Source organism: Denticeps clupeoides, chromosome 12, assembly GCF_900700375.1.
Source record: "Denticeps clupeoides chromosome 12, fDenClu1.1, whole genome shotgun sequence".
Taxonomy (NCBI): domain Eukaryota; kingdom Metazoa; phylum Chordata; class Actinopteri; order Clupeiformes; family Denticipitidae; genus Denticeps; species Denticeps clupeoides.
The window spans coordinates 20662128-20682133 of record NC_041718.1 but is presented as its reverse complement, the minus strand read 5'-3'; the positions used below and the strand labels follow the sequence as shown (position 1 = coordinate 20682133).

General features: G+C 50.0%; 1 protein-coding gene across 1 annotated transcript; it reads right to left on the bottom strand.

The window, feature by feature from the left end:
- Positions 1–14810: 14810 nt before the first annotated feature.
- Positions 14811–19265, bottom strand: dyrk3 (dual specificity tyrosine phosphorylation regulated kinase 3). Its single transcript, XM_028997512.1, has 3 exons — positions 18558–19265; positions 18043–18158; positions 14811–16449 (listed from the first exon to the last, which is right to left on the bottom strand). Exons 1-3 carry the CDS (start codon positions 18598–18600, stop codon positions 14869–14871), a joined length of 1740 nt encoding a protein of 579 aa, XP_028853345.1. The 5' UTR covers positions 18601–19265; the 3' UTR covers positions 14811–14868.
- Positions 19266–20006: the final 741 nt, after the last annotated feature.

Below are 20006 nucleotides of genomic sequence, written 5' to 3'. Positions count from 1 at the left end.
CCAGGGGCTCATCTCCTGTTTCCAAAATGCATCACAAACTTCTTGAGAAAGCTGTTCTACTATGATAATTGGTGATGAAAATAAATTATGTTCAATAAGATGTACTTGTGTTTACCAACTGTTTATTCAGTTAAATAGCTGCATCCATGTTACCACGTCACGTTTGATGTGGTAATTTCACAGTTCGAAGACTCGTTCTCGCCCCCTACAGTGCAATTCGGCTAGGTATACATCCGCGCTAAAATATCACGGTGAAAGTCATCATAGTGTAGCGGTTCTTCTTCTGCATTGTGTAACTTTTTGATTTCGTTTCTTGAACCACAAATGATGAGCTGACACCCAAGAGATTTTCTGTGCAAAGTGTATTCTGTATAAATGTTCTGTCGCGTCTTTCTGCACCTCTCTCTACAATATACAGTATTTAAAGAACATAAAAAAATATTCACAAAATAAAACACAAAATATTCCTAATATGTACATAAATTAAAATGAAAGAAATAACTTTTTGCACACAAACCCCACGCACCTCTCACAACTGAGCGCGGCACCTCTCACAACTCACGCCATGTGTCCAAGAGACCTGAACCGGGTCTCAAAAACAAAAATAAAAGTCTTTAGACAATAAGAAAATAAAAGACACAAGAAAGAAGAAATATACTTATAAATCTGGTGTAACCATTTAACTCCGGCACAATAGCTTGCGTAGTATAGACCCAGCTCCCAACACAACTTTGTGAATAGATTAACGACGATATTTTAACGCAGATTAATATATATATGTACACACACAGACACACACACACATACTATACCCTCATATACACTTATATACACACTCACACACAATAATGCTTCAGATACACACGCTTTCTGTTTGCATCGTTTTGCTTTGTCCCCGTTGTTTTAGTGGGTACTGAACCTCATGTCATGTCTGTTTACCTTGTTTGCCGCGCAGCAAGTCTTACCTTACATGAAACACTGATGTGAGTAGTTCCAGGTGCGTTCTGTGGGTGTTTGTACCTTGTACTGAATTGGCCATAACTGGGAGTTGTGCGTGGTGGAAAAGATGTTTCTATGCCGACGACACATGACTCATAGTAACTATAGACAACCAACTCTCCTTCTCGACTCACATCTTTCACGCTAGATATATATCAGACCGATCCGACCTTATCTATCAACACAGGCCATCCTTGTTCAGTCCTCACGACTGGATTACTGTAACTGCCATCCAGAAAGCAGACCACACCACCACACTGCTACGCTCCCTCCACTGGCTCCCAGTAGCTGCCCCCCTTTCTTGTAGTCTGACTACAACCGAGGGAATAAAATGGTTGTATTCATAGTCGGGGTTTTAGTGAACTTCATCGATGGCAACATGAATGCACATTGTAAGTCCCTCTGGATAAGGGTGTCTGTCAAATGCCACAAATTCCAGTCACTTTTGATTGATGGAGCTGGATTCTGCACAGACACCGCCAGTGGCCCCAGGGACACCCGCAGAAGCAGATGCTGCCGTAGGTGAGCCGCTGCTGGACGCTGGAGACGTAGTGTGTTTGTCCTGAGCACCCTCTGGTGTGCAGGTCACAAAATACATTCTCATGAGATGAAGCATGTGAATTTTATTTTAGATTATTAAGTGCACACTGGACTGTTATCTGATGAATTGCATTTACTCTCAACTTGTAGATTATCTGGGGAAGACATGGCACCTGGAGGAACTGTGGGAAGAAAACCTTCTGGTGGAGGCAGTGTAGTGCTTCAGTGTAATGCGGGAAATGTTCTGCTGCAAAAGCCAGACTGGGCTGTTTTAACAACCAGATTTTCCAGCATGAGATCAATAAAGTCTTTCTTGCGTTATCTTTAACATGGAAAAACACATGTTCACTTGTATATATGATTTAGTTTTTTTATTTATTTGCCTATTTATTCATAAAAAGTAGATATAGTTATTTATAAATCACAAACAAATCCACAACTTGTACAACAACACCACATCCTTCCACATTGTTGTTGTTGTTGTAGTTTTTTTTTTTTTTCATACATTGTACTTGAGAGACACCATCTACCGGAATTAAATTCCTTGTATGTGCTTGCACTTACTTGGCCAATAAATACGATTCTGATTCTGATTCTGAAAAGCGGGAATGTCTGAATGCAACAGGTTGTTCCAGGAGCCCACAGGGTGGCGCACTCTGCAAAGGTTTCGTGTGGCGTGTGAAGATGGCAGTCATCTCCCCTCAGCACTGCACCTTTTTTATAACCTTGTGTTTGCTGATATAATTTGGCTAGTGTGTGTTACCTGGGATGAAACACCCTTACTCCGAAATCATGACTGACCTTCACATTGCCTGTCAGTCTTATTTACAGTTATTGTCTGTCTCCTCTTACTGTAATTCAAGTAAAAGCAACCAAACAATATCCAGACACCTCGATTTTAAAAACTGTATTTTATTACCGTACGTGGTCCAAAAAAAAAAAGGAAGCGTTTGTCTAATTTGGAACGGTTGGGTTAAAGGTACAAGGCAGGCAAGGTTTAAAATCCTGATTATGTTCTCGCTCAAAAACAAAGACTTATGGCATAATGAGATAGACCGTGCCCATTCAAAAGAAATAATTTACTTGACTGGATTAAGCAGCATTTGTTTTCAAATCACGGAGAAATCACTAAAATCCGATTTCCAGACCCACGTCGTATTCTCATCTATATATATATATATATATATTTTTTTTTTTGCATTTTTGGGGGGAATTCTGGGAATGTACTGGGCATGTGTAATGGTGCACATTTTTTATCATCATAAAAACATCTTAAAAACATCATAAAAAACAGAAGTCAATACAGAATAAAAATGCATCACTGGCTGAGCGCTCAGTTCTTACATCACTGGCGTTGAGCTCAGCTCTCGCTGCTCAGGCAAACTCCAGAGTTACTTCTGCGCCCGGGAGGACTTTCCTCTTTCTATCCGGCTGGTCAGATTTGAAATGTTCTACCGCAGGTTACGTAATCCGGGTTCACACGGAGTCGAACACACATCTGCACACGAGGCCTGCGGCTCGAAAGCTGTGGTCCTGCGAGACCCCGTAATGAACTGGCACGGCCGTTCTTCCCCCTTCTACGCCTAATACATAGCCGGGGTCCAGGGTTCCCCAGTCCAATTCACGGAAAAGACACCACATCGTGCATAAAAATATGACAAAAATATCCAAAACTCTAAAATTGCTAGTGTGCAGAATAATAAATACAATTCTGGCTCCAAACATGCTGAACTAAATATATTCCTGCATGCAGTTCTGGAGTCTGATGTCTGAGGGAAGAAGAGCAGGTGATCAATGAAGAAGCTGTGGCTGGGGAACCTCCAGGAACAGAGTTAGGAACCCCTGACCTGGACAATCGTAAATCACATTTGTCATTTGTCGTTTTTCTGGTGGACACGTTCGTGCTCTGCGAGTCTCTGGGTTGGTGACTTGTTAGATTTGAGTTAAGTCCAATGCTTCCTGGAGCCCTCGAAGACGCCGTCTCCCGCTCCAGTCTTTTTTTAAATCCACAAAGTTAGGGACGTGTGTAATCAACGTCTTTTTTTAGACTGACAACTTGGCATGTGGAGAGAATGCCCCTCCTCCTCCGAGCAGCCGAGACCAGTCTTCAGCGACTATTTCTAAAGCGTTGCGTCTGGTCTCTTCTGCTCGTCCCCCAAGTTAGCATGTGTCCAGGGCGTTATATTAAGGACAGGCTTTGGGTTCTCTATTTAGAATGGACACAGGACCCCACTGCACTCAGAGCTGACTGGCTCTTATTTGTCATGTGCAGCATTTTCGGACAACGAGTCTTTCTAATATATTGTCCTTTACCGACCTCTTATCGGTCCGTCGGATTTGTTTACCCCGACGAAGACCGGAATGGAGGCGATGTGGCCCGCGCTGGCAGATGGACGTGTGAAAGTTAATGTTTACCCATATGAAGGCCATAAAACTTTACATCATTAAGCCCAACAATAAATGTTGATGAGCCTGATAATAAGTGCAGCGGCACAGCGGCCATTTTGGCGGTGCCAGGTTCTACCTCACCAGGAAGAGAGCAGCCTGCAGTTTTTTTTCCCGTCTTTGTGGCCCCCTTTCTTTATTTATCCCCCGCATGCATTTTTAGGCTTGACGGTCGTGTATAAAATGTACCGCTGCGGCGTGAAGGGCTGTGGAGGCCACATATGTGGCACTTTCAAAGTGTGTCACGCTGGTGAAATATTAAAAACGGCTGATGCCACGCATGTGTAAGCATGTTCTCTACCCACACATGCAAAAAAAAAACCCTAAATCCCAACAGAACGCACGTTAAATATAGACACGGCGCCGTGGTCTTCAAACGAAAGACAAATACGCTGCACCGGGACCATGGATCCGCAGGTCACGTGACCACCGGCAGGAATTTAGCCTTCTGCTGCCCGTCGCGGCTGGCCGGCAGGGTGGAGTGAATGAAGGCTTTGTGGGGAGAGGGGAAAGCTCCGATCTGCATGCCTGAAGGAGGTGGAGGGCCGTGCCTCGTCTCCCAGAACAAAGTCAGACTCTCAGAGTCCCACATTAATAAAATATTACCTGTAAATAATATATCCGGGCAGGATGCCCATTGCAACAAAGGACACGGAAGCGTTGGACACTTGAGGTCCTGAGATCGTTTACTAAGAGATCCTCATTCAACTTCATATGATTAGATATAAATAAATATATATATATATATATGGTTAGGCCGGTTTAGTTCAATTATTCATGTGAATATCGAATGTACCACCATAAAAGTGATCTGCAGCATCCCTGCATCCAAACAAGGACTGTAACATCATCTTCTGACAGTCTGATGCGCCAAGGTCACGTTCTTCACCCATCCATTCGTACAAGGTGCCGAGCGCGGGCTTGTGTTGTCATGTGACGCTAAATAAAGCTGCTGCGAATACGTAATGTATATTTGGCAGGGTAGTCTGCAGTGAGGTCAGAGGTCCCTCGTTTACTGCGTCTCCCGTGACCGCGCCGGGCCCGAGAACAACCGTTTGTGCTGACACCGGAGAGGCTGAGAAGATGTGGGGTTAGTAGGGCTCCACCAGGTCCGTGCCGTCGTTTGAGTCACTCGGGCATTCCTGATGGCCGCCCCACCATCCCATAAACAATGCCCAGTCACAGGCACGTTTGTTTAGCCCACTTGTCTGGACGGAACCTTCTCTTGTGCCGCGCTCATCTGGAAAAACTGCCCCAGTTTACCCTGACGGGCGCAGACTAGGACGCCCCAGTTGTCACACACAGTGCAGATCTGCGTTGGTCATTTGGTGGCCGGCCAAACTGGCTCCCGGAACCCCCGCGTCTCCCCCCAACAAGACCCAGAAACTCACGACTGAGGGCATCCCACAACAGAGCAGCTGCCGGGAAGAGCCGAGCGGACAGGAAAAGATTTGTGTCTTTTTCCCCCATAAATTTTTTCTGAATTCAATATTTTCCATTATAAACATATTTATTCACCCAAAAACTGTGTGATTATGGATTATGGATGGAAACAAAGAACAAATGCAATATGACAAATCACATTTAATCACTGTTCATTAAAGTGCTTAGGAATTTACTGTTTGCTTTTTTAAACCGTTCATATGTAAATAATATTTCACAATATTACACGTTCTTCCATTCAGATAAAAAAAAAGTGCTTCAGATTTGAAATCAACAAAGAAATAAACCTTCAATACGAAAAACAGTTGTGCCCACTTGCATGGTGAACTGGAACCATATTAATAAAAGCACATTTTGAATCAGCTGATTTGTTTGCATGACCAAGGGATCGGGCAAGTGGTCCGGATTCCATTTTATTTGGCCGCATTGCTGAGATCACAGAGGCCTAAACTCACTGTTTGTGTCTGTCTTCTAGAAGACTCCGACGAGCCACAAGGACGTCCCGTGCTTTGATGGAACAGATGCACAAACACCTGCTGTCCGAGGTCCAGGTGCGAGGAAGACAGACCCGGTCACCCGGAGTCACATCACAGCTCCTCCAGTTCAGGCCCTGCCCTGCACGGGGGAGCCACAAGGCACAGACGCCAAATCCACCTAAGCCTGCTGATCCCGCCTTTAGATTAGCAGGGGCCACAGAGTCACGGTGTGAGATTAAGCACAGAGCAGAAGTCGCACTCCTGCATCGTTTCGGGGACCTCTGTCCCCTGTCACATTCCCATGGGCGCGGGCTCGTCCCCGGCTCCAGCCGGCCCAGATAAGGCACGTCACCTCGTTCTGGGGACTGGAGTCCGGGAGATAGCTTGACACAATGCTCCAAACCATTTTCCCACAAATCCCGCGCATTCTGAGGAGCTTTGCGGGGCTATTTTTATCTTGCCCAGTTGGCCCGCTGCCGGGAGCAGATGTGCACGGTCCCCGGGGGGGGGGGGGGGCGGCCATGTTGGGCGGCCCACTTCCACAGCCATCTCTGAGTGCACTGTGTCTGTGGGCCATGGCGGGTAATCCCTGACTAAAAATACACGAGCATCGCAGCCCTCACGTTTCCAGTGTAGGTTTCACTGTCCACTAGGATTAGCCCCGCCTTCCTCTCAGCCAATTACGTGAGATTCAAACGCCATCCGCAGATGTCTCGCGTCTTTTTCCATTGGAGGTGGGAGCACGGGGCTCCACCTGTGCACCGTTCGCGACCTCCATCTGTTCACCGGTGGACACTTGCAAGAGCACCTTTAATGCCACAAATACACATACACACATAAATTATATTTTCATATGTATACATACATTTTTAATACACTCATTCACAGTTATTTCCAGATTATTTATTCGTATAGTGAACTTTTTATATTATACTGCCGGCATAATCTTTTTTGTATTTATTTTTTGCTGATTTATTATCTTGTACTGTCCACTTTCTGCCGTGACAATGTAAATAAAAGCTTATAAAGGATCATATTATCTTATATTATAATATCTTATCTTATCTTTCTTGGTGTCGGTCCCAAGCTCAGGTAAACGGGGAGGGGTGCGCCAGGAAGCGCATCCGGCATAAAACAACCAAACCGGTAGAGCCGCTGTGGCAACACCTGATGGCAGCAGCCGAAGCGATGTGCGGTGTATAAACATGTCCACGGAAGAATATGGAATTTTTGACTGATTATCTAGGTGTTCCGAAAAGTTTCAACCATGTACACAGCAATAACATAAAAACAATACATTATAATTATAACATAACTTTACACAATATACAGTTTTCAGATGCATATATAACGTGTGCTATTTTATTATCCAAATATGTAATTAATTCGCAGAACATTTAATAACTGTCCTCATATTAAAACAAAGTTGAAATATGTAAAAAAAATATTCAAAAGATAAAACATACATAGTTTACATATGTTGGGTTTATGTTGGGTCATATATAAGATTATTACAATATTGTCTTAATTTTTAAATTATTATTAATATAATTTTTCTTTTTAGTCATTTCCCCACGATTAGGTATACTGATACTCTCTGGTATATTAGTACGTATAAATACTCACACACGTTGTGTAGGATGTGAAAGGAAGCGCGTGACTGAATAGTACAGACACGTCTCGGCTCCTGAATTCTTAATAGAACGTTAACGCAGTGTTTAGAACAGCGCTGAATTATTTAGGACAAGGTCGTACGTCACATTGTCAGCGTTCGGCCTTAGTCGTCATGCTGAGACTGCTCTTTTAGTCCATTTAGACGAAACATCTGGCCCCGGTGACCGAATGACCCATCCCAGAAACCCACACCTGATAAGGTCACCAAAGTGCAACAGGCCGGGCTGCTGCCCTGTAATCCACATCTGACGGGAGCGTAATCCCGGCTCAGGTGGCCGTGAGGGTCCATCTGCAGGCAGGTCTGAGCCCCTCTGCTGACGCAGGCAAGGACTTGAGGAGGTTCGCAAGATGATATAAAACGTGAGCCCAGAAACCAGAGAAAATGAAGACTGGCGGTGTTTCACTTGTCCATGACTTCCTATAAACGGAATTATAAAACCAGGCCAGCAAGCATGCCTCCATAACGGCCCATCGGAGCGCAAGAAGCAAAAGACTCAGCCGCTAAATGCAGAGCCGACCGCCACAGGAAGTCCTTCCTACCCGGAGCTATCAGATTGTAGAACTCGTCCTTGGTCTGTAGGTGATTTTTTCAGGGCTACTCAAACACAAATGTTTCTCACTCAGATGTGCAATACTACTCACCTGGATGTCTTTAAATGTTGGTTTTTACCCCCTCTCACTTGTACCCATGGCATAATCATTATGTGACTTAGCACCATCTCTGCCATTTCACTGGATATAGTAATATCATTATTGTTATTGAGCCATAAGCTATTTTTGATAACTGCTCATATTGTACAATTTTTTGTAAATACAATTTATTCCTCTTGTTTCTCCTACTGCATTGAGCATGTTGTTTCCCTCGGGATGAATAAAGTTCTTCGTATCTTATCTTATCTATCTTATCTTTGTTTACGTGTTTCTCTTCTTCTCCATCGAGGAAGTTCTGCTTTACAGCTCTGCGAAAGTAAAACTTTATTCGATGCGGAACCATAAAGTCTTCACCGAACAACACGGGCGAACTCGACGTTGACGAATGCTTTCACGGTTGCAGCTTGCGGAGTTTTTTTTTGTGTTTGTGATGGTGACGCCATGCCGCCTCAGGAGACGCTCGCGCCACACCTGAGACAGGTGACTGCGGGGAGCGGCCCTACCCCCCGGCGGCCGGACGGGCCTGAAACGTATCCGCCCCGCAAGGCTTCTGGAACCCGACACCGTCCAGAAATAAGCTGTTTACGTAGCAACGGCGACGCTTCTCACCTTTACAGGCGGCCATCAGACATTCTCGGAATGGGGGAAACCTTCAGAGCGATGGCCGCCGTCCAGACGTCTTCCTGTAAACACCACTATATATATATATCATCTCGCCGGCCCGGTGCAGCGAGAGGGCAGCAATAACTTTTACCGAAAGCAGCCGTAAATGCAGTTCTGGCAGCTTTGAAGATTCTTGCTCGGCACACCGGGGCAGCTGGTGGCCTAGCGGTTAAGGAAGCGGCCCCGTAATCAGAAGGTTGCCGGTTCGAATCCCGATCCGTCAAGGTGCCACACCGTCCCCACACACTGCTCCCCGGGCGCCTGTCATGGCTGCCCACTGCTCACTCAGGGTGATGGGATAAATGCAGAGGACACATTTCACTGTGTGCACCGTGTGCTGTGCATCACATGTGACAGTCACTTCACTTCACAAGGGAGGGGACATTGGAAAGGAACAGGTGACGGCCTGCTGCTCGTGGAGGCTGTTGGACGGGAACATCCCGGCACGAGGCGCCAGATTCGCCCTGAAATAACACCAAACACGTTGTCTCTTTACATTCCGGCAAATGAATAAAGAGCCGCGCGTCACAGCGCAGCGCCGGGGTTCTACCGGGATTTATTTATGGGGGTCCGCGTGCAGAAGGGAAAGAATAAATTGGCAGACGGCAACGGCAGCCCAAAGCGGGGTTTGAACTCATCCCCCTCACCTTCCAGCCAGGAGGATGGAGACCGGCGGCTATTTCAATGCCGTCTACGGCCGGAGTAAACAAACCCCCGCGGCGGAACTGAAAGTGGGACAGAAGGTTAAAATAAGGCGTCTGTTGAGCAGGCCGAGAGGGGAATGTGAGAAATGCCGCAGAGCCGGATTCGCCGGGAATCGGGGGAAGCGCGGTGCCTTAGCGTTACCAGCGCCAGGCCGTCATTGTCCCGGTCGGCCGGACAGATCTGGCGTGGGAGCCAGGCCCGTCGAAGGGGACGGAGCCACCGGGCACCGGGGCTTCGCGTGGCCTCGGCCTCAGGAAGACGCGACGTCTCTGGCCCCGGAATGTGGACCGCCGGGACAAATGGTGCGCAGCCGCGCCTCTGAACGATTTGCGGCGCCACAGCTGTTCGTGCCGTGTGCTTGTGTGGACATGTGGTCCTCACGGCCTTCCTTTACGACCGGGGCCAATTAGTAATAAGCAGTTACGTAGGAGCCGGGAACAGGACCGGGATTTTAGACGCGAGGGCCGCGGCGTCTCGAAAATCTCATTCCCGTACGAATTGCTCAGCAATGCGTGGAGCGATCAGAATGCGTGGACTGATCCAGACAGAAACCGCAGAGTTTCTGCCACCTGTTGCAGCATGAGGAAGTTCAGCGTTCTGCCGCACGACTGCGGGTGTGGTCCTGAATATTAACGAACGATGAGACACTTAAACGGTGATAAAAAGCACTTTTACGGCGCTTTCCAGATCAGTTCCATTTACATTTACCAGAGGCCCTTATCCAGCACGACTTAAAGTCAGTAGTTACAGGGACAGTCCCCCCCTGGAGACACTCAGGGTTAAGTGTCTTGCTCAGGGACACGATGGTAGTAAGTGGGGTTTGAACCTGGGTTACCAACTAGGCTACTAGCACCCCAGCACAACTCATCAAACTGGGTGCTGGGAGATTCTGGAAGGTCCCAGTGAGCAGTGAAGGCACCAACCAGTGTTCCTGGCCTTAGAGACCAGGGTGCTAGAGACCTAGTTGCCTATGAACCAGAAGACCCCGGTTCAAACCCCACTTACTACCATCATGTCCCTGAGCAGAACACTGAACCCTGAGTGTCTCCAGGGGGGACTGTCCCTGTCACTACTGATTGTAAGTGGCGCTGGATAAGGGCGTCTGGTAAATGCTGGAAATGTAAATGTAGAGACGTTTTACAAGATGGCTTCTCGCTTTCTTGAAGGACGGGGACTCTTTACCTTTGACTGTGATCTGTGACATTTTGTGACATCCATAGAGTCAGGTGTACATGGCTGTACTGGACTCATATTACATATTCTAAAGTGAAGAGATTGTCACATGTGGTACACAGCAGCACAGCACACGGTGCACAGAGTGAAATTTGTCCTCTGCATTTAACCCACCACCCTTGGTGAGCAGTGGGCAGCCATGACAGGCAGTGTGACCCGGGGAGCAGTGTGTGGGGACGGTGCTTTGCTCAGTGGCACCTCAGTGACACCTTGGTAGATCGGGATTCGAACCAGCAGGGTTCTTTATGGTACTCACAAGTGGAAGCAGGTTCGTCTGAAGTGGGCTCAGATCCCCGATGCAACGTCCTACTCGTGGTTCTTCAAGCACATTACGAGACAACGAGGAACTGGGTCAGGCATTCAGCCGAAACGGAAATTTGGTTTTAGATTGTGCCACATCTAAAATAGCTTCGGGCGTGGCCATCTCATATTTTTGTGCGAGCAAGGATTAACTTTCTTCAGCGGTGGGCATGAGCCGATTTATGGGTGAGGATCGCGAGGAGATCTTCCTCGTTGGCCATTATTCACAGCTTCCCGCCGTGGATCACTTCACAGCCAAAACGCGCCACGGCGTTGGCCGGCCACCACAGAACGTTACGTCATCGGAGGACTTCCACTGAAACGTTTCCACAGCAAACATGAGTGGTTCTCCTCCAAAGTGAAAGTGAAATGATCGTCACTTGTGATACACAGCAGCACAGCACACGGTGCACACAGCGAAATTTGTCCTCTGCATTTAACCCATCACCCTGAGTGCGCAGTGGGCAGCCATGACAGGCGTCCTTAACCACTAGGCCTCCACTGCCCCGAAAAAGCAGGAAGGCCCATGGATTATGGTCTCACCTCGCACCGATGTTGCTTTCCCCCATATCCCTGTCTCTCTCTCTCTCACACGCTCACAGCTTATCGGGCGGTGCTCAAATTCCACTGAAGCCTCCATATGGCTTCAGGGCTTAGAGTGTGTGTGTGTGTGTGTGTGTGTGTGTGTGTAAAGCTCCCATCGTGAGGGCCGACCTTGTCACTGAGGAGCAGGGGGACCCTGGTACTCCCGAGTGCGGATGGTCCATATGGGTAATCCCTTCGTTTAGGCAGGAGCCGTAATGGGATTAGGTTGATCTGCAGTCTGCTGGCGGGGCAATTTTTATTTATTTATTTATTTTCTGTGAGTCGGACCCTCCGTCCCCTTTACCCCCCACTTACACTTACGACTCTTCCCCGCCGCGTCTCCCGCACCTGGACGCTCGCGAGCAGCAGAAACACCTGTTCTTGTTGGAATAAGCTCCGCCATGCGACCTCGGCATCCCGCCTACGTCCCGACTGAACGCCACCGATTGGTGGACACTGAGCTGCTTTATGCGTTTGGTTTTAAGACTTGTGTGTTGTTACTTGGACTACAGTCCTACAAGTCTTCTTTTAAAAGACTTTAAGTGTCTCACTTTACGTCTTCAACCCTCTGTGTTCTTGTATATGTCTGGGTTGGCAACAGACAAAAACTGAGCAAAGTGGATAATAAGACGTTAAGGCCAAACCATCGGTATTACTGTTCATTTCCTCACTCCCAGCACAGGTGCCGGTGCACCGGTGCGTAGACGTTACGTTTTACCGAGCAAGACGGAACGTGGACAGAATGCGGCCCGATCTCAGCGAAGACACGGCCCCACGTGCGGGGCGGCCATTTTCCACCCGCCACCATCAGGCCACAGCTTCCGTTCAAGCGTCCGCCCTCGCCGTGTCCAGACGCGGAGTCTCTGCGCCAGCGGCACAACTGACTCATTTAGCGCAGAACAAACTCGCCGCACGTAACGGCATTTTCACCGCGCCGGATTCCATACGTTCACAAAGAGTTAATTAACACTATTCAGAGACAAATAGACGCTCTGGTGAACACAACTGGCCTTAAACTGATGGGAAACGGCTGAAGAAGCTGAAAAAATTTCACATTCTGAAAAAAAAACCTTCATGAGACGTTGCTGTGCGAGATTCGAAACCCGTCCATCGTCCATTCCTCACCACGAACAGGCAAAATGTGGCTTGACCATGCAGAGTATTTCAAACCGTTTTATTCCAGGAAGGGGCGGAAAATAAATACGTGAAGAATGATCGGCACCCAAAAAAAAACTCAGGTGACAAGAGCAGATGGGAAAGGTGGGGAAAAACTGAGCGGCCATCAGTTCAACGTGCGACAAAGTCGGCGAGATCATTCTTGACCCATTATGTTGGCCGGTTAAACATACGCTGATCCAGGATCAGTAGAAACACACCGTCCAGGCACGAAACGTTTCGGTTCATATCAATTTTATTTTTCTTTACAAAAAAACTAATACAAACTCATTTGGTTTCTTCACACAATTCTCACCACGTCACAGTCCGTTTATGTGTCTGAATTTCATGCCTTAAAAACGTCCACCTACACACCTTACAATAATTATACACTTTTTTTTTTTTTCTCCCCACACTTCATTTAAAACCATCTGTGTACAGACAGAAAAATGCAGCTATTAAAAAAAACATAAAATATATGAAAGGAGACAGTAGAAAACCCTGAAAACACAGAGCTGAAGAAGACGGTCAAGTGTGTTTGCTGAAGGCACCGGATTGGAAGCCCCGCCTTCGCAGGAGGCGAGTTGCACCACAAGGAGGGACCCGAGGAGGGACGTGACCGTCACCACGACGGCTGTTTTAAGAGGAAGGGACGATTTGGGTTTCCAGCGAGACGTGGGGCCACCCCGAAAAACCGGCCTACGAACGCGTCGTCACCCTCGGCCCCCGGATCCCTATAAATACGCCGTTTATTTGGTGGAATCACACACGTGTGCACGTTAAACATCCCCACGCGAGCGAGGACTAGTGTTAAGACCTGAGAGAGAGGAAGCGTGTTTTCTGGGCTCAGGGTCTGCAGCGAGAACCCCGAACTTGGTCCACAGGATTCAAGGGGCGGGACGCTGGTGCCGTCACAGCCCTTTGTGGAAAAACCCGCGCGATGTCCCTCGGAGCAGCAGCGACCGTGCCTCAGGGGGCGTGGCCCGGCGCCGAGGGTCACGGGAACGCGAGCTTCTACGTCGACGCCACTTCGCTCACCCAGCAGAAGCCTCCGCGGAGTCAGAAGTGGGTCGTTTATCAGAGCGGCAGTAAACACGAAGGTATTAACGCAACGGAGCCGTGGTGAATTACCCACAATGCATTCTGACGCGAGCCCGGATAAAGCTAGCGGAGGAAGGGAGGAAAACTTAAAAAAAAAAAAAAAAACACAGTAGTCCCGGCAACATAAACAGAGAACGTGGACGTCCTCCATCAGCTGGGCTAACCGATGCCAATAAGAATTTCTATTGGTCAATCACGAATCGTCTACTACAACTTGAGCCAGATAATTGTGGAACACCCCCCCTGGTGGTATCAGAATTTTAATTCCAATTATAATAATGGACAATGGCACATTTACTGATGACCACCTGTTTACGCTGGAAGAGTGGAAGACCGCGAATGGCGGTTAGACTCCGCCCCCCCCCCACCCCGCCCTTCTCGCATTACTTTGGACAGGAACGCCCCGGCATCTCCACGGCTCGCACCGAAACGCGAGAAACCGAGCGATCGCGCGAAGAGGCGTCAGGAAGACTGGTTAAAAACGGTACCAACAGATGCGTATCCGCCGCTACTCCGCATAAAAGGAACCGCGGTGCTCAGAGCCCTTTAGAACGCACGCACAAGCCCTTCCGAGCAAACCGGAGCTCGAAAAAAAAAAAAAAAAAAAAAAAAAAAAAACGGTCAAGCGTCGCCGTTTTCTTTCGCCGCCGCTTAAATAAAACCCGCTAGTGTAAACTAGTATAAATACGAAACACGAACAAACCGCACCACTCGCCAATTCCATAGCATCACACACTACAAAGGTGTATTTAAAAAAAAAAAAAAAAAGTATTAAAAACTCGTATACAGTTTTTTTTCGTTTAAATTTGACATTAAAATTTTTAACAATTTTTTTTTTTTTTTAATCGAACTGCCGAGCGCGTGGAAAAAAAGCGCCTTCATCCCTGAAGGCGGGGCCCTACGAGACGAGTTTGGGCAGCACGGTGCGCAGCGGTATGCTCCCGGCGGAGTCGCCCATCATGGTGCTCCGCAGTTTGTTGCCGGCGGGGGGCGGCGCCGAGGGCAGTTTGGCACCGATGGAGGGGAAGGAGGCGCCGGCGTGCTCGCCGATGGGCTTGGGCGCCGGGGCCCGGTCCGCGCCCGCCGCCGGCTGCTGCTGCTTGGGCAGCCGCTTGTAGAGCCACGGGTGCCGCAGGGCGGCGAAGGGCGACATGCGGGTGGCCGGCTCCCAGTCCAGGCACTTCCTGATGAAGTCGGTGAAGGCGGGGTCGTCGCAGCCCTTCAGGGCGGCCGGCCAGTCCTTGCTGCCGGGGGGACCCCGCATCTTGCCGCGGCGGGAGCGGCCGCCGTTCAGCACCACCGCGCCGCTGCCGAGCGTGGTGGCGGCGCAGTAGCGCGGGTGGCCTTTGGAGTTGAAGAAGTTCTTGGCGCGCTTGGACTGCTCCAGGAGCTTCTGCGGCGGCATGCCCAGCACCTCCATCATGCAGGCGAGCTGGTCGCCCTCGTCCTCGCCGGGGAAGAGCGGGTACCCCGTCAGCAGCTCGGCCAGGATGCAGCCGAAGCTCCACATGTCGATGGGCATGCCGTAGCGCGCGCCCAGGATGACCTCGGGCGCGCGGTAGAAGCGCGACTGGATGTAGGTGTAGACGCGCTGGTGGTCGAAGCAGCTGGAGCCAAAGTCGATGACCTTGATGCCGCTGCGGCCCTGCTGCTTGAGCAGGATGTTCTCCGGCTTCAGGTCGCAGTGGATGATCTTGTTGCGCTGCAGCGACTCCAGGCACTGCAGGATGGAGTGGGCGAACTTGCGCACCAGCGGCAGGCTGAAGCCCTGGAACTTGTTGCGCTTGATGAGCTCGTACAGGTTCATGCTCAGCAGCTCGAAGGTCATGCAGATGTGGTTGCGGAAGGTGAAGTTCTCCACCATGTGCACCACGTTCATGCCGCCGGTCTTGTCCTGCTTCTTCAGGTGCTCCAGGATCCGGATCTCCTCGGCGGCCTGCCGGTGGAAGCGCTTTTCGTTGCGGACCATCTTCAGGGCCAGATGCTGGTGCAACTTGTGGTCGTAGACCTTGGCCACCTGGCCGAAGCTGCCCTTTCCGATCACCTTGAGGAACTCGTAGCGGTAGGCCAAGTGGTCGTGTGGCACGTGAACGTAGCCGCCCTGGTCGTCGTCGTAGCCGCCGTTGTTGGTGCCGCCGGCCACGGCTTGTCTCTTCTTGGCGTTTGGACCCACAAAGTAGATCTCGGGGTAGCCGAGGATCTCCTGCTGCTCCAGGGCCGTCAGATGCTGCCGGTACTGCTTCACCGCCTGCTCCGGGACCATCGGGCCACCGGCTTTGGTCGCCTTGGCAACGCTGTCCGTAGACTTGGCCGAGCCGTTGCTCTCGGAGCTCTTCTCCTTGGCGAGAGCCGGCTGGGCTTTGGCAGGGGTCTGGCCGATGCTGGCGACCTTGCGGTTGTAGGAGTCCTCGTAAACATACCTCTTCACCGGCTCTTTCCGCACCAGGTGGTGCTCCTTCATCATCGGCTTGTTCGCGCCCTTCAGAACAAACGGACAGAGAAAACAACGAAGGGGTTAATATTTCTGGGACCTTTTTTTCCCGGCCCAGCAGAGCAGCGGTGGTGGTGGCAGCCTAGCGGGTAACAAACTCGCCTATGAACCAGAAGACCCAGGTTCAAACCCCACTTACTACCATCGTGTCCCTGAGCAAGACACTTACCCCTGAGTGTCTCCGGGGGGGACTGTCCCTGTAACTACTGGGTGGTATTAGCCTAGCGGGTAACAAACTCGCCTATGAACCAGAAGACCCAGGTTCAAATCCCACTTACTACCATCGTGTCCCTGAGCAGGACACTTAACCCTGAGTGTCTCCAGGGGGGGACTGTCCCTGTAACTACTGATTGTAAGTCGCTCTGGATAAGGACGTCTGGTAAATGCTGTAAATGTAGAACGGTTTCATTGGCGCAGGGAAAAGCCTCTCCTGGTGACCCGAACACGAGAGCGCCGCGGCCAATCAATGCGACCAAGCTAACGAGACGCGGTCGGTCGGTCGGTCGATAGCGCGCACGCGCCGCGCCGTAATCCTCGGGGAGGCGCCGACAGAACAGCTGTGCACGCGACGCGTGCGGACACAGCGAACTGGTTCCACAACTTCAAAAAAAAATAATATTCTTCAATTCCACCCGACCTGGAGCGTCCCCGGTAAGTATTTAAATCATAACGTAGAATAAAGACAAAGTCCATCGAAAGCATAGACCAGAATAGACTAGGCATAGACTACTGGGTAACACACTCGCCTGTGAGCCAGAAGACCCAGGTTCAAATCCCACTTACTACCGTCGTGTCCCTGAGCAGGACACTTAACCCTGAGTGTCTCCAGGGGGGGGACTGTCCCTGTAACTACTGACTGTAAGTCGCTCTGGATAAGGACGTCTGGTAAATGCTGTAAATGGAACTCCAGACATTTCCACAAATCTAATGTTGCAGCGCAGCATCGTGGGTGGTCCTGCGTTTTCCGGATCAGACGGAGGGCGCGGTGCTGCTGGCCGGGTCGTCCAGAAAAGTCTAAGGATTAACTTTATGTAATAAAACTAGACCAGCTAGAAAAGTAAAAAAAAAAAAAAAAAAAAAGAACACGTGGTTGGACATCAGCAAAGACGATAGTTCAGAATTATTCTTTTAACAACGTGTCCTAAAAGCTAAACCCTGCTTATTCAAGAGACATTTTTGTCCAATTGCTGTTTAGTAGCCTAGTAGGTAAAACACTCGCCTCTGAACCAGAAGACCACAAAGTACCAGGTTCAAATCCCACTTACTACCATCGTGTCCCCGAGCAAGACTCTTAACCCTGAGTGTCTCCGGGGGGGACTGTCCCTGTCACTACTGTATAAGTCGCTCTCGATAAGGACCTAAAAATGTGGATCTGTGTAACAGAATCGTTTGGCCACCTCAGGATCATTTAATGGCCACAAAAACATGCCTAATATGAAGGCAGCACTACGAGCAGCCAGACCAGATCTTCTGAACCACACAGAGTCCCCAGCCGGGGACACGCTGCTGACCGGCATGCCCACAGCGGTCCCCAGAAGGACCGTTAGTGTGTCGGATCCTGGCGTGGCGTGCAGCACTCACCGTGTGTTTGGGCAGCGGGGGAAGGCCGGGGGGGTTGTGTCCATTCACGTCCGCGTCCCCGTTCACGATGTGCTCGGCACGCATGTACGAGTCGTACAGGACGTCGCCGTGTCGCGCTGCGGGAGGCAAAAAAAAAGAACATTCGGGTGAATTTTCAGGGATCCGGGACCCCAAAAGGCCCGGAGCGCCGTCCTCAGAGGGACGAACGAGAGCGGCGGGGACTTCTTACAACGCGCCCAGGCTATATTACTCACCCCAGCCTGGCACTGTTCAATACAGACCCCGCCCCGCGCCCAAGGGCACTTACACGCCAAGCGTACCCTGGGTTACGGGTCCGGGGACGCGTCCAAAGCCCCCCAGGACACGGTCCCAAAATGCACACGCATCAGTTGGCTTATTAAAAAACGAGCTACATGCACCTTCTCGGACGTGATCGTCTGGTTTGGGGTAGGAACGTTCTCAGAAGGGGGTTCCAGAGTCCAGAAGGCTTCTGTTTGGGGGGGGGGGGTTATTACCTGCCGTAACGGGGCCGTCCGGCTTCCTGCTCAGGATCATCATGGCCGCAGCATCCACACACGCCCGGCCGGCGTGTAAATACAGAATCGGGGTGTAGAGAAGTGAGGAAAGACGCTAGAAACGCGCATCGCCCGGCAGTTCCTGCTCCGCGCAGCCCGCTTCCTCTTCCTGACGCTCCATAGAAAACAAGTCGCCTCCCGGTCACAAGTGCTCGATAATCGGTCGGTTTTAAAGCGCCGCGGCGGCCGTTCGGAGGAACCTTTTAACGAGCAAAACTCGGGTAAAGTCGGACCCGGAGCCGCGGTCAGCCGCCAATCTGCATTTTGTCCCGGCGAAGGGGGAACCGCGGCAGGCCGCAGCCCTGGAGCGGCTGGTTCGACCGGAACTTTCTCCGGGAAGCTGGTATTTCCGGCTCGTCCAGCGGCGGGGTGCTCGGGGAGTCCTGAAGCGGGGTGGATCGATCGGAACCACCATCCAGACCGGGCGGGGAAGGGGGTCGGAGGCCTGGGGAGATCCGCTGAGGTACGCCGCTGGACTGGAAGCCGGAGCCGCTCCTTCCGGTCGTCTGTATCTGGCGCAAGGACCCGCTAATAAAACCAAACGTTCTCTGCCAGGCAGGCGGGTGGCGGAGCCGCTGGAGCCGCTCGAACCTCTTACACGCAGCCCGCGCTCCGCCCGAGTCCAAATCTCGGGCTGTTTGCGGTTCCTCCTCGTGGTGCCCACAGCGCCTCCCCGCGGTGATCGGGAGAAGCGACACGGGGCGGGGCCACGACCGGCGCCATTTTGGCTCCGTAAGGCGGCGGGCGGGGCCACGACCGGCGCCATTTTGGCTCAGTAAGGCGGCGGGCGACCTTGAGCTGCACAGCCCAATTCTGGAAAAATTCAGAGCTGAAGAATCTGATTAAACGGAAGGATGATTTATCCGGCCAGAGATTGTAGTGTTTTTATAAATAGATATAATAAATAAATCAATCAACGATTAGAATGAAATACAAATATGACACATATTTTTAATTGAAGTTTAAGATTATTTCCAGTCACGTATGTAAAAATATCTTCCACGGCCCTGTTTTATTCCAGTTTAATATTGGTCTAGAAGTCATAGCTTGGGAAGCTGCTATTCTATCTATGTTATGTTTTTTTTCTCTACAGCATATTATATCCTTAAACACATAAATTGATATCTGTGGTGCAGACATTATTTGACAATTTGGTTGTGGTTTGGTGTGTAAAGGGTGACCGGCCCGATGGGATGGTATCCTGGTCTTGGCCACTACGTTGGATTTCTGCATCTGCTGGGCTTCGCTGCTCCACAACTTTTTCCTAAAACGGTCATTCCAGGTAACCAGTCCACAAAAACAAGGTTGTAAATCACATTTTTATTACGCAATAAAGCAAACAAACAGGGAAATCCTGCGAGGAAGTCATATACGTGCTCCATGCGACCG

What these genes read in the sequence shown, in the direction of transcription:
- dyrk3 (XM_028997512.1), bottom strand. Translation starts at nt 18,600, where the DNA reads ATGATGATCCTGAGCAGGAAGCCGGACGGCCCCGTTACGGCAG. An exon ending in GGACGGCCCCGTTACGGCAG is followed by an intron (nt 18,159 to 18,557) that starts GTAATAACCCCC and finishes TGCCTCCCGCAG; the next exon opens with CGCGACACGGCGACGTCCTG. An exon ending in CCCCGCTGCCCAAACACACG is followed by an intron (nt 16,450 to 18,042) that starts GTGAGTGCTGCA and finishes TTTGTTCTGAAG; the next exon opens with GGCGCGAACAAGCCGATGAT.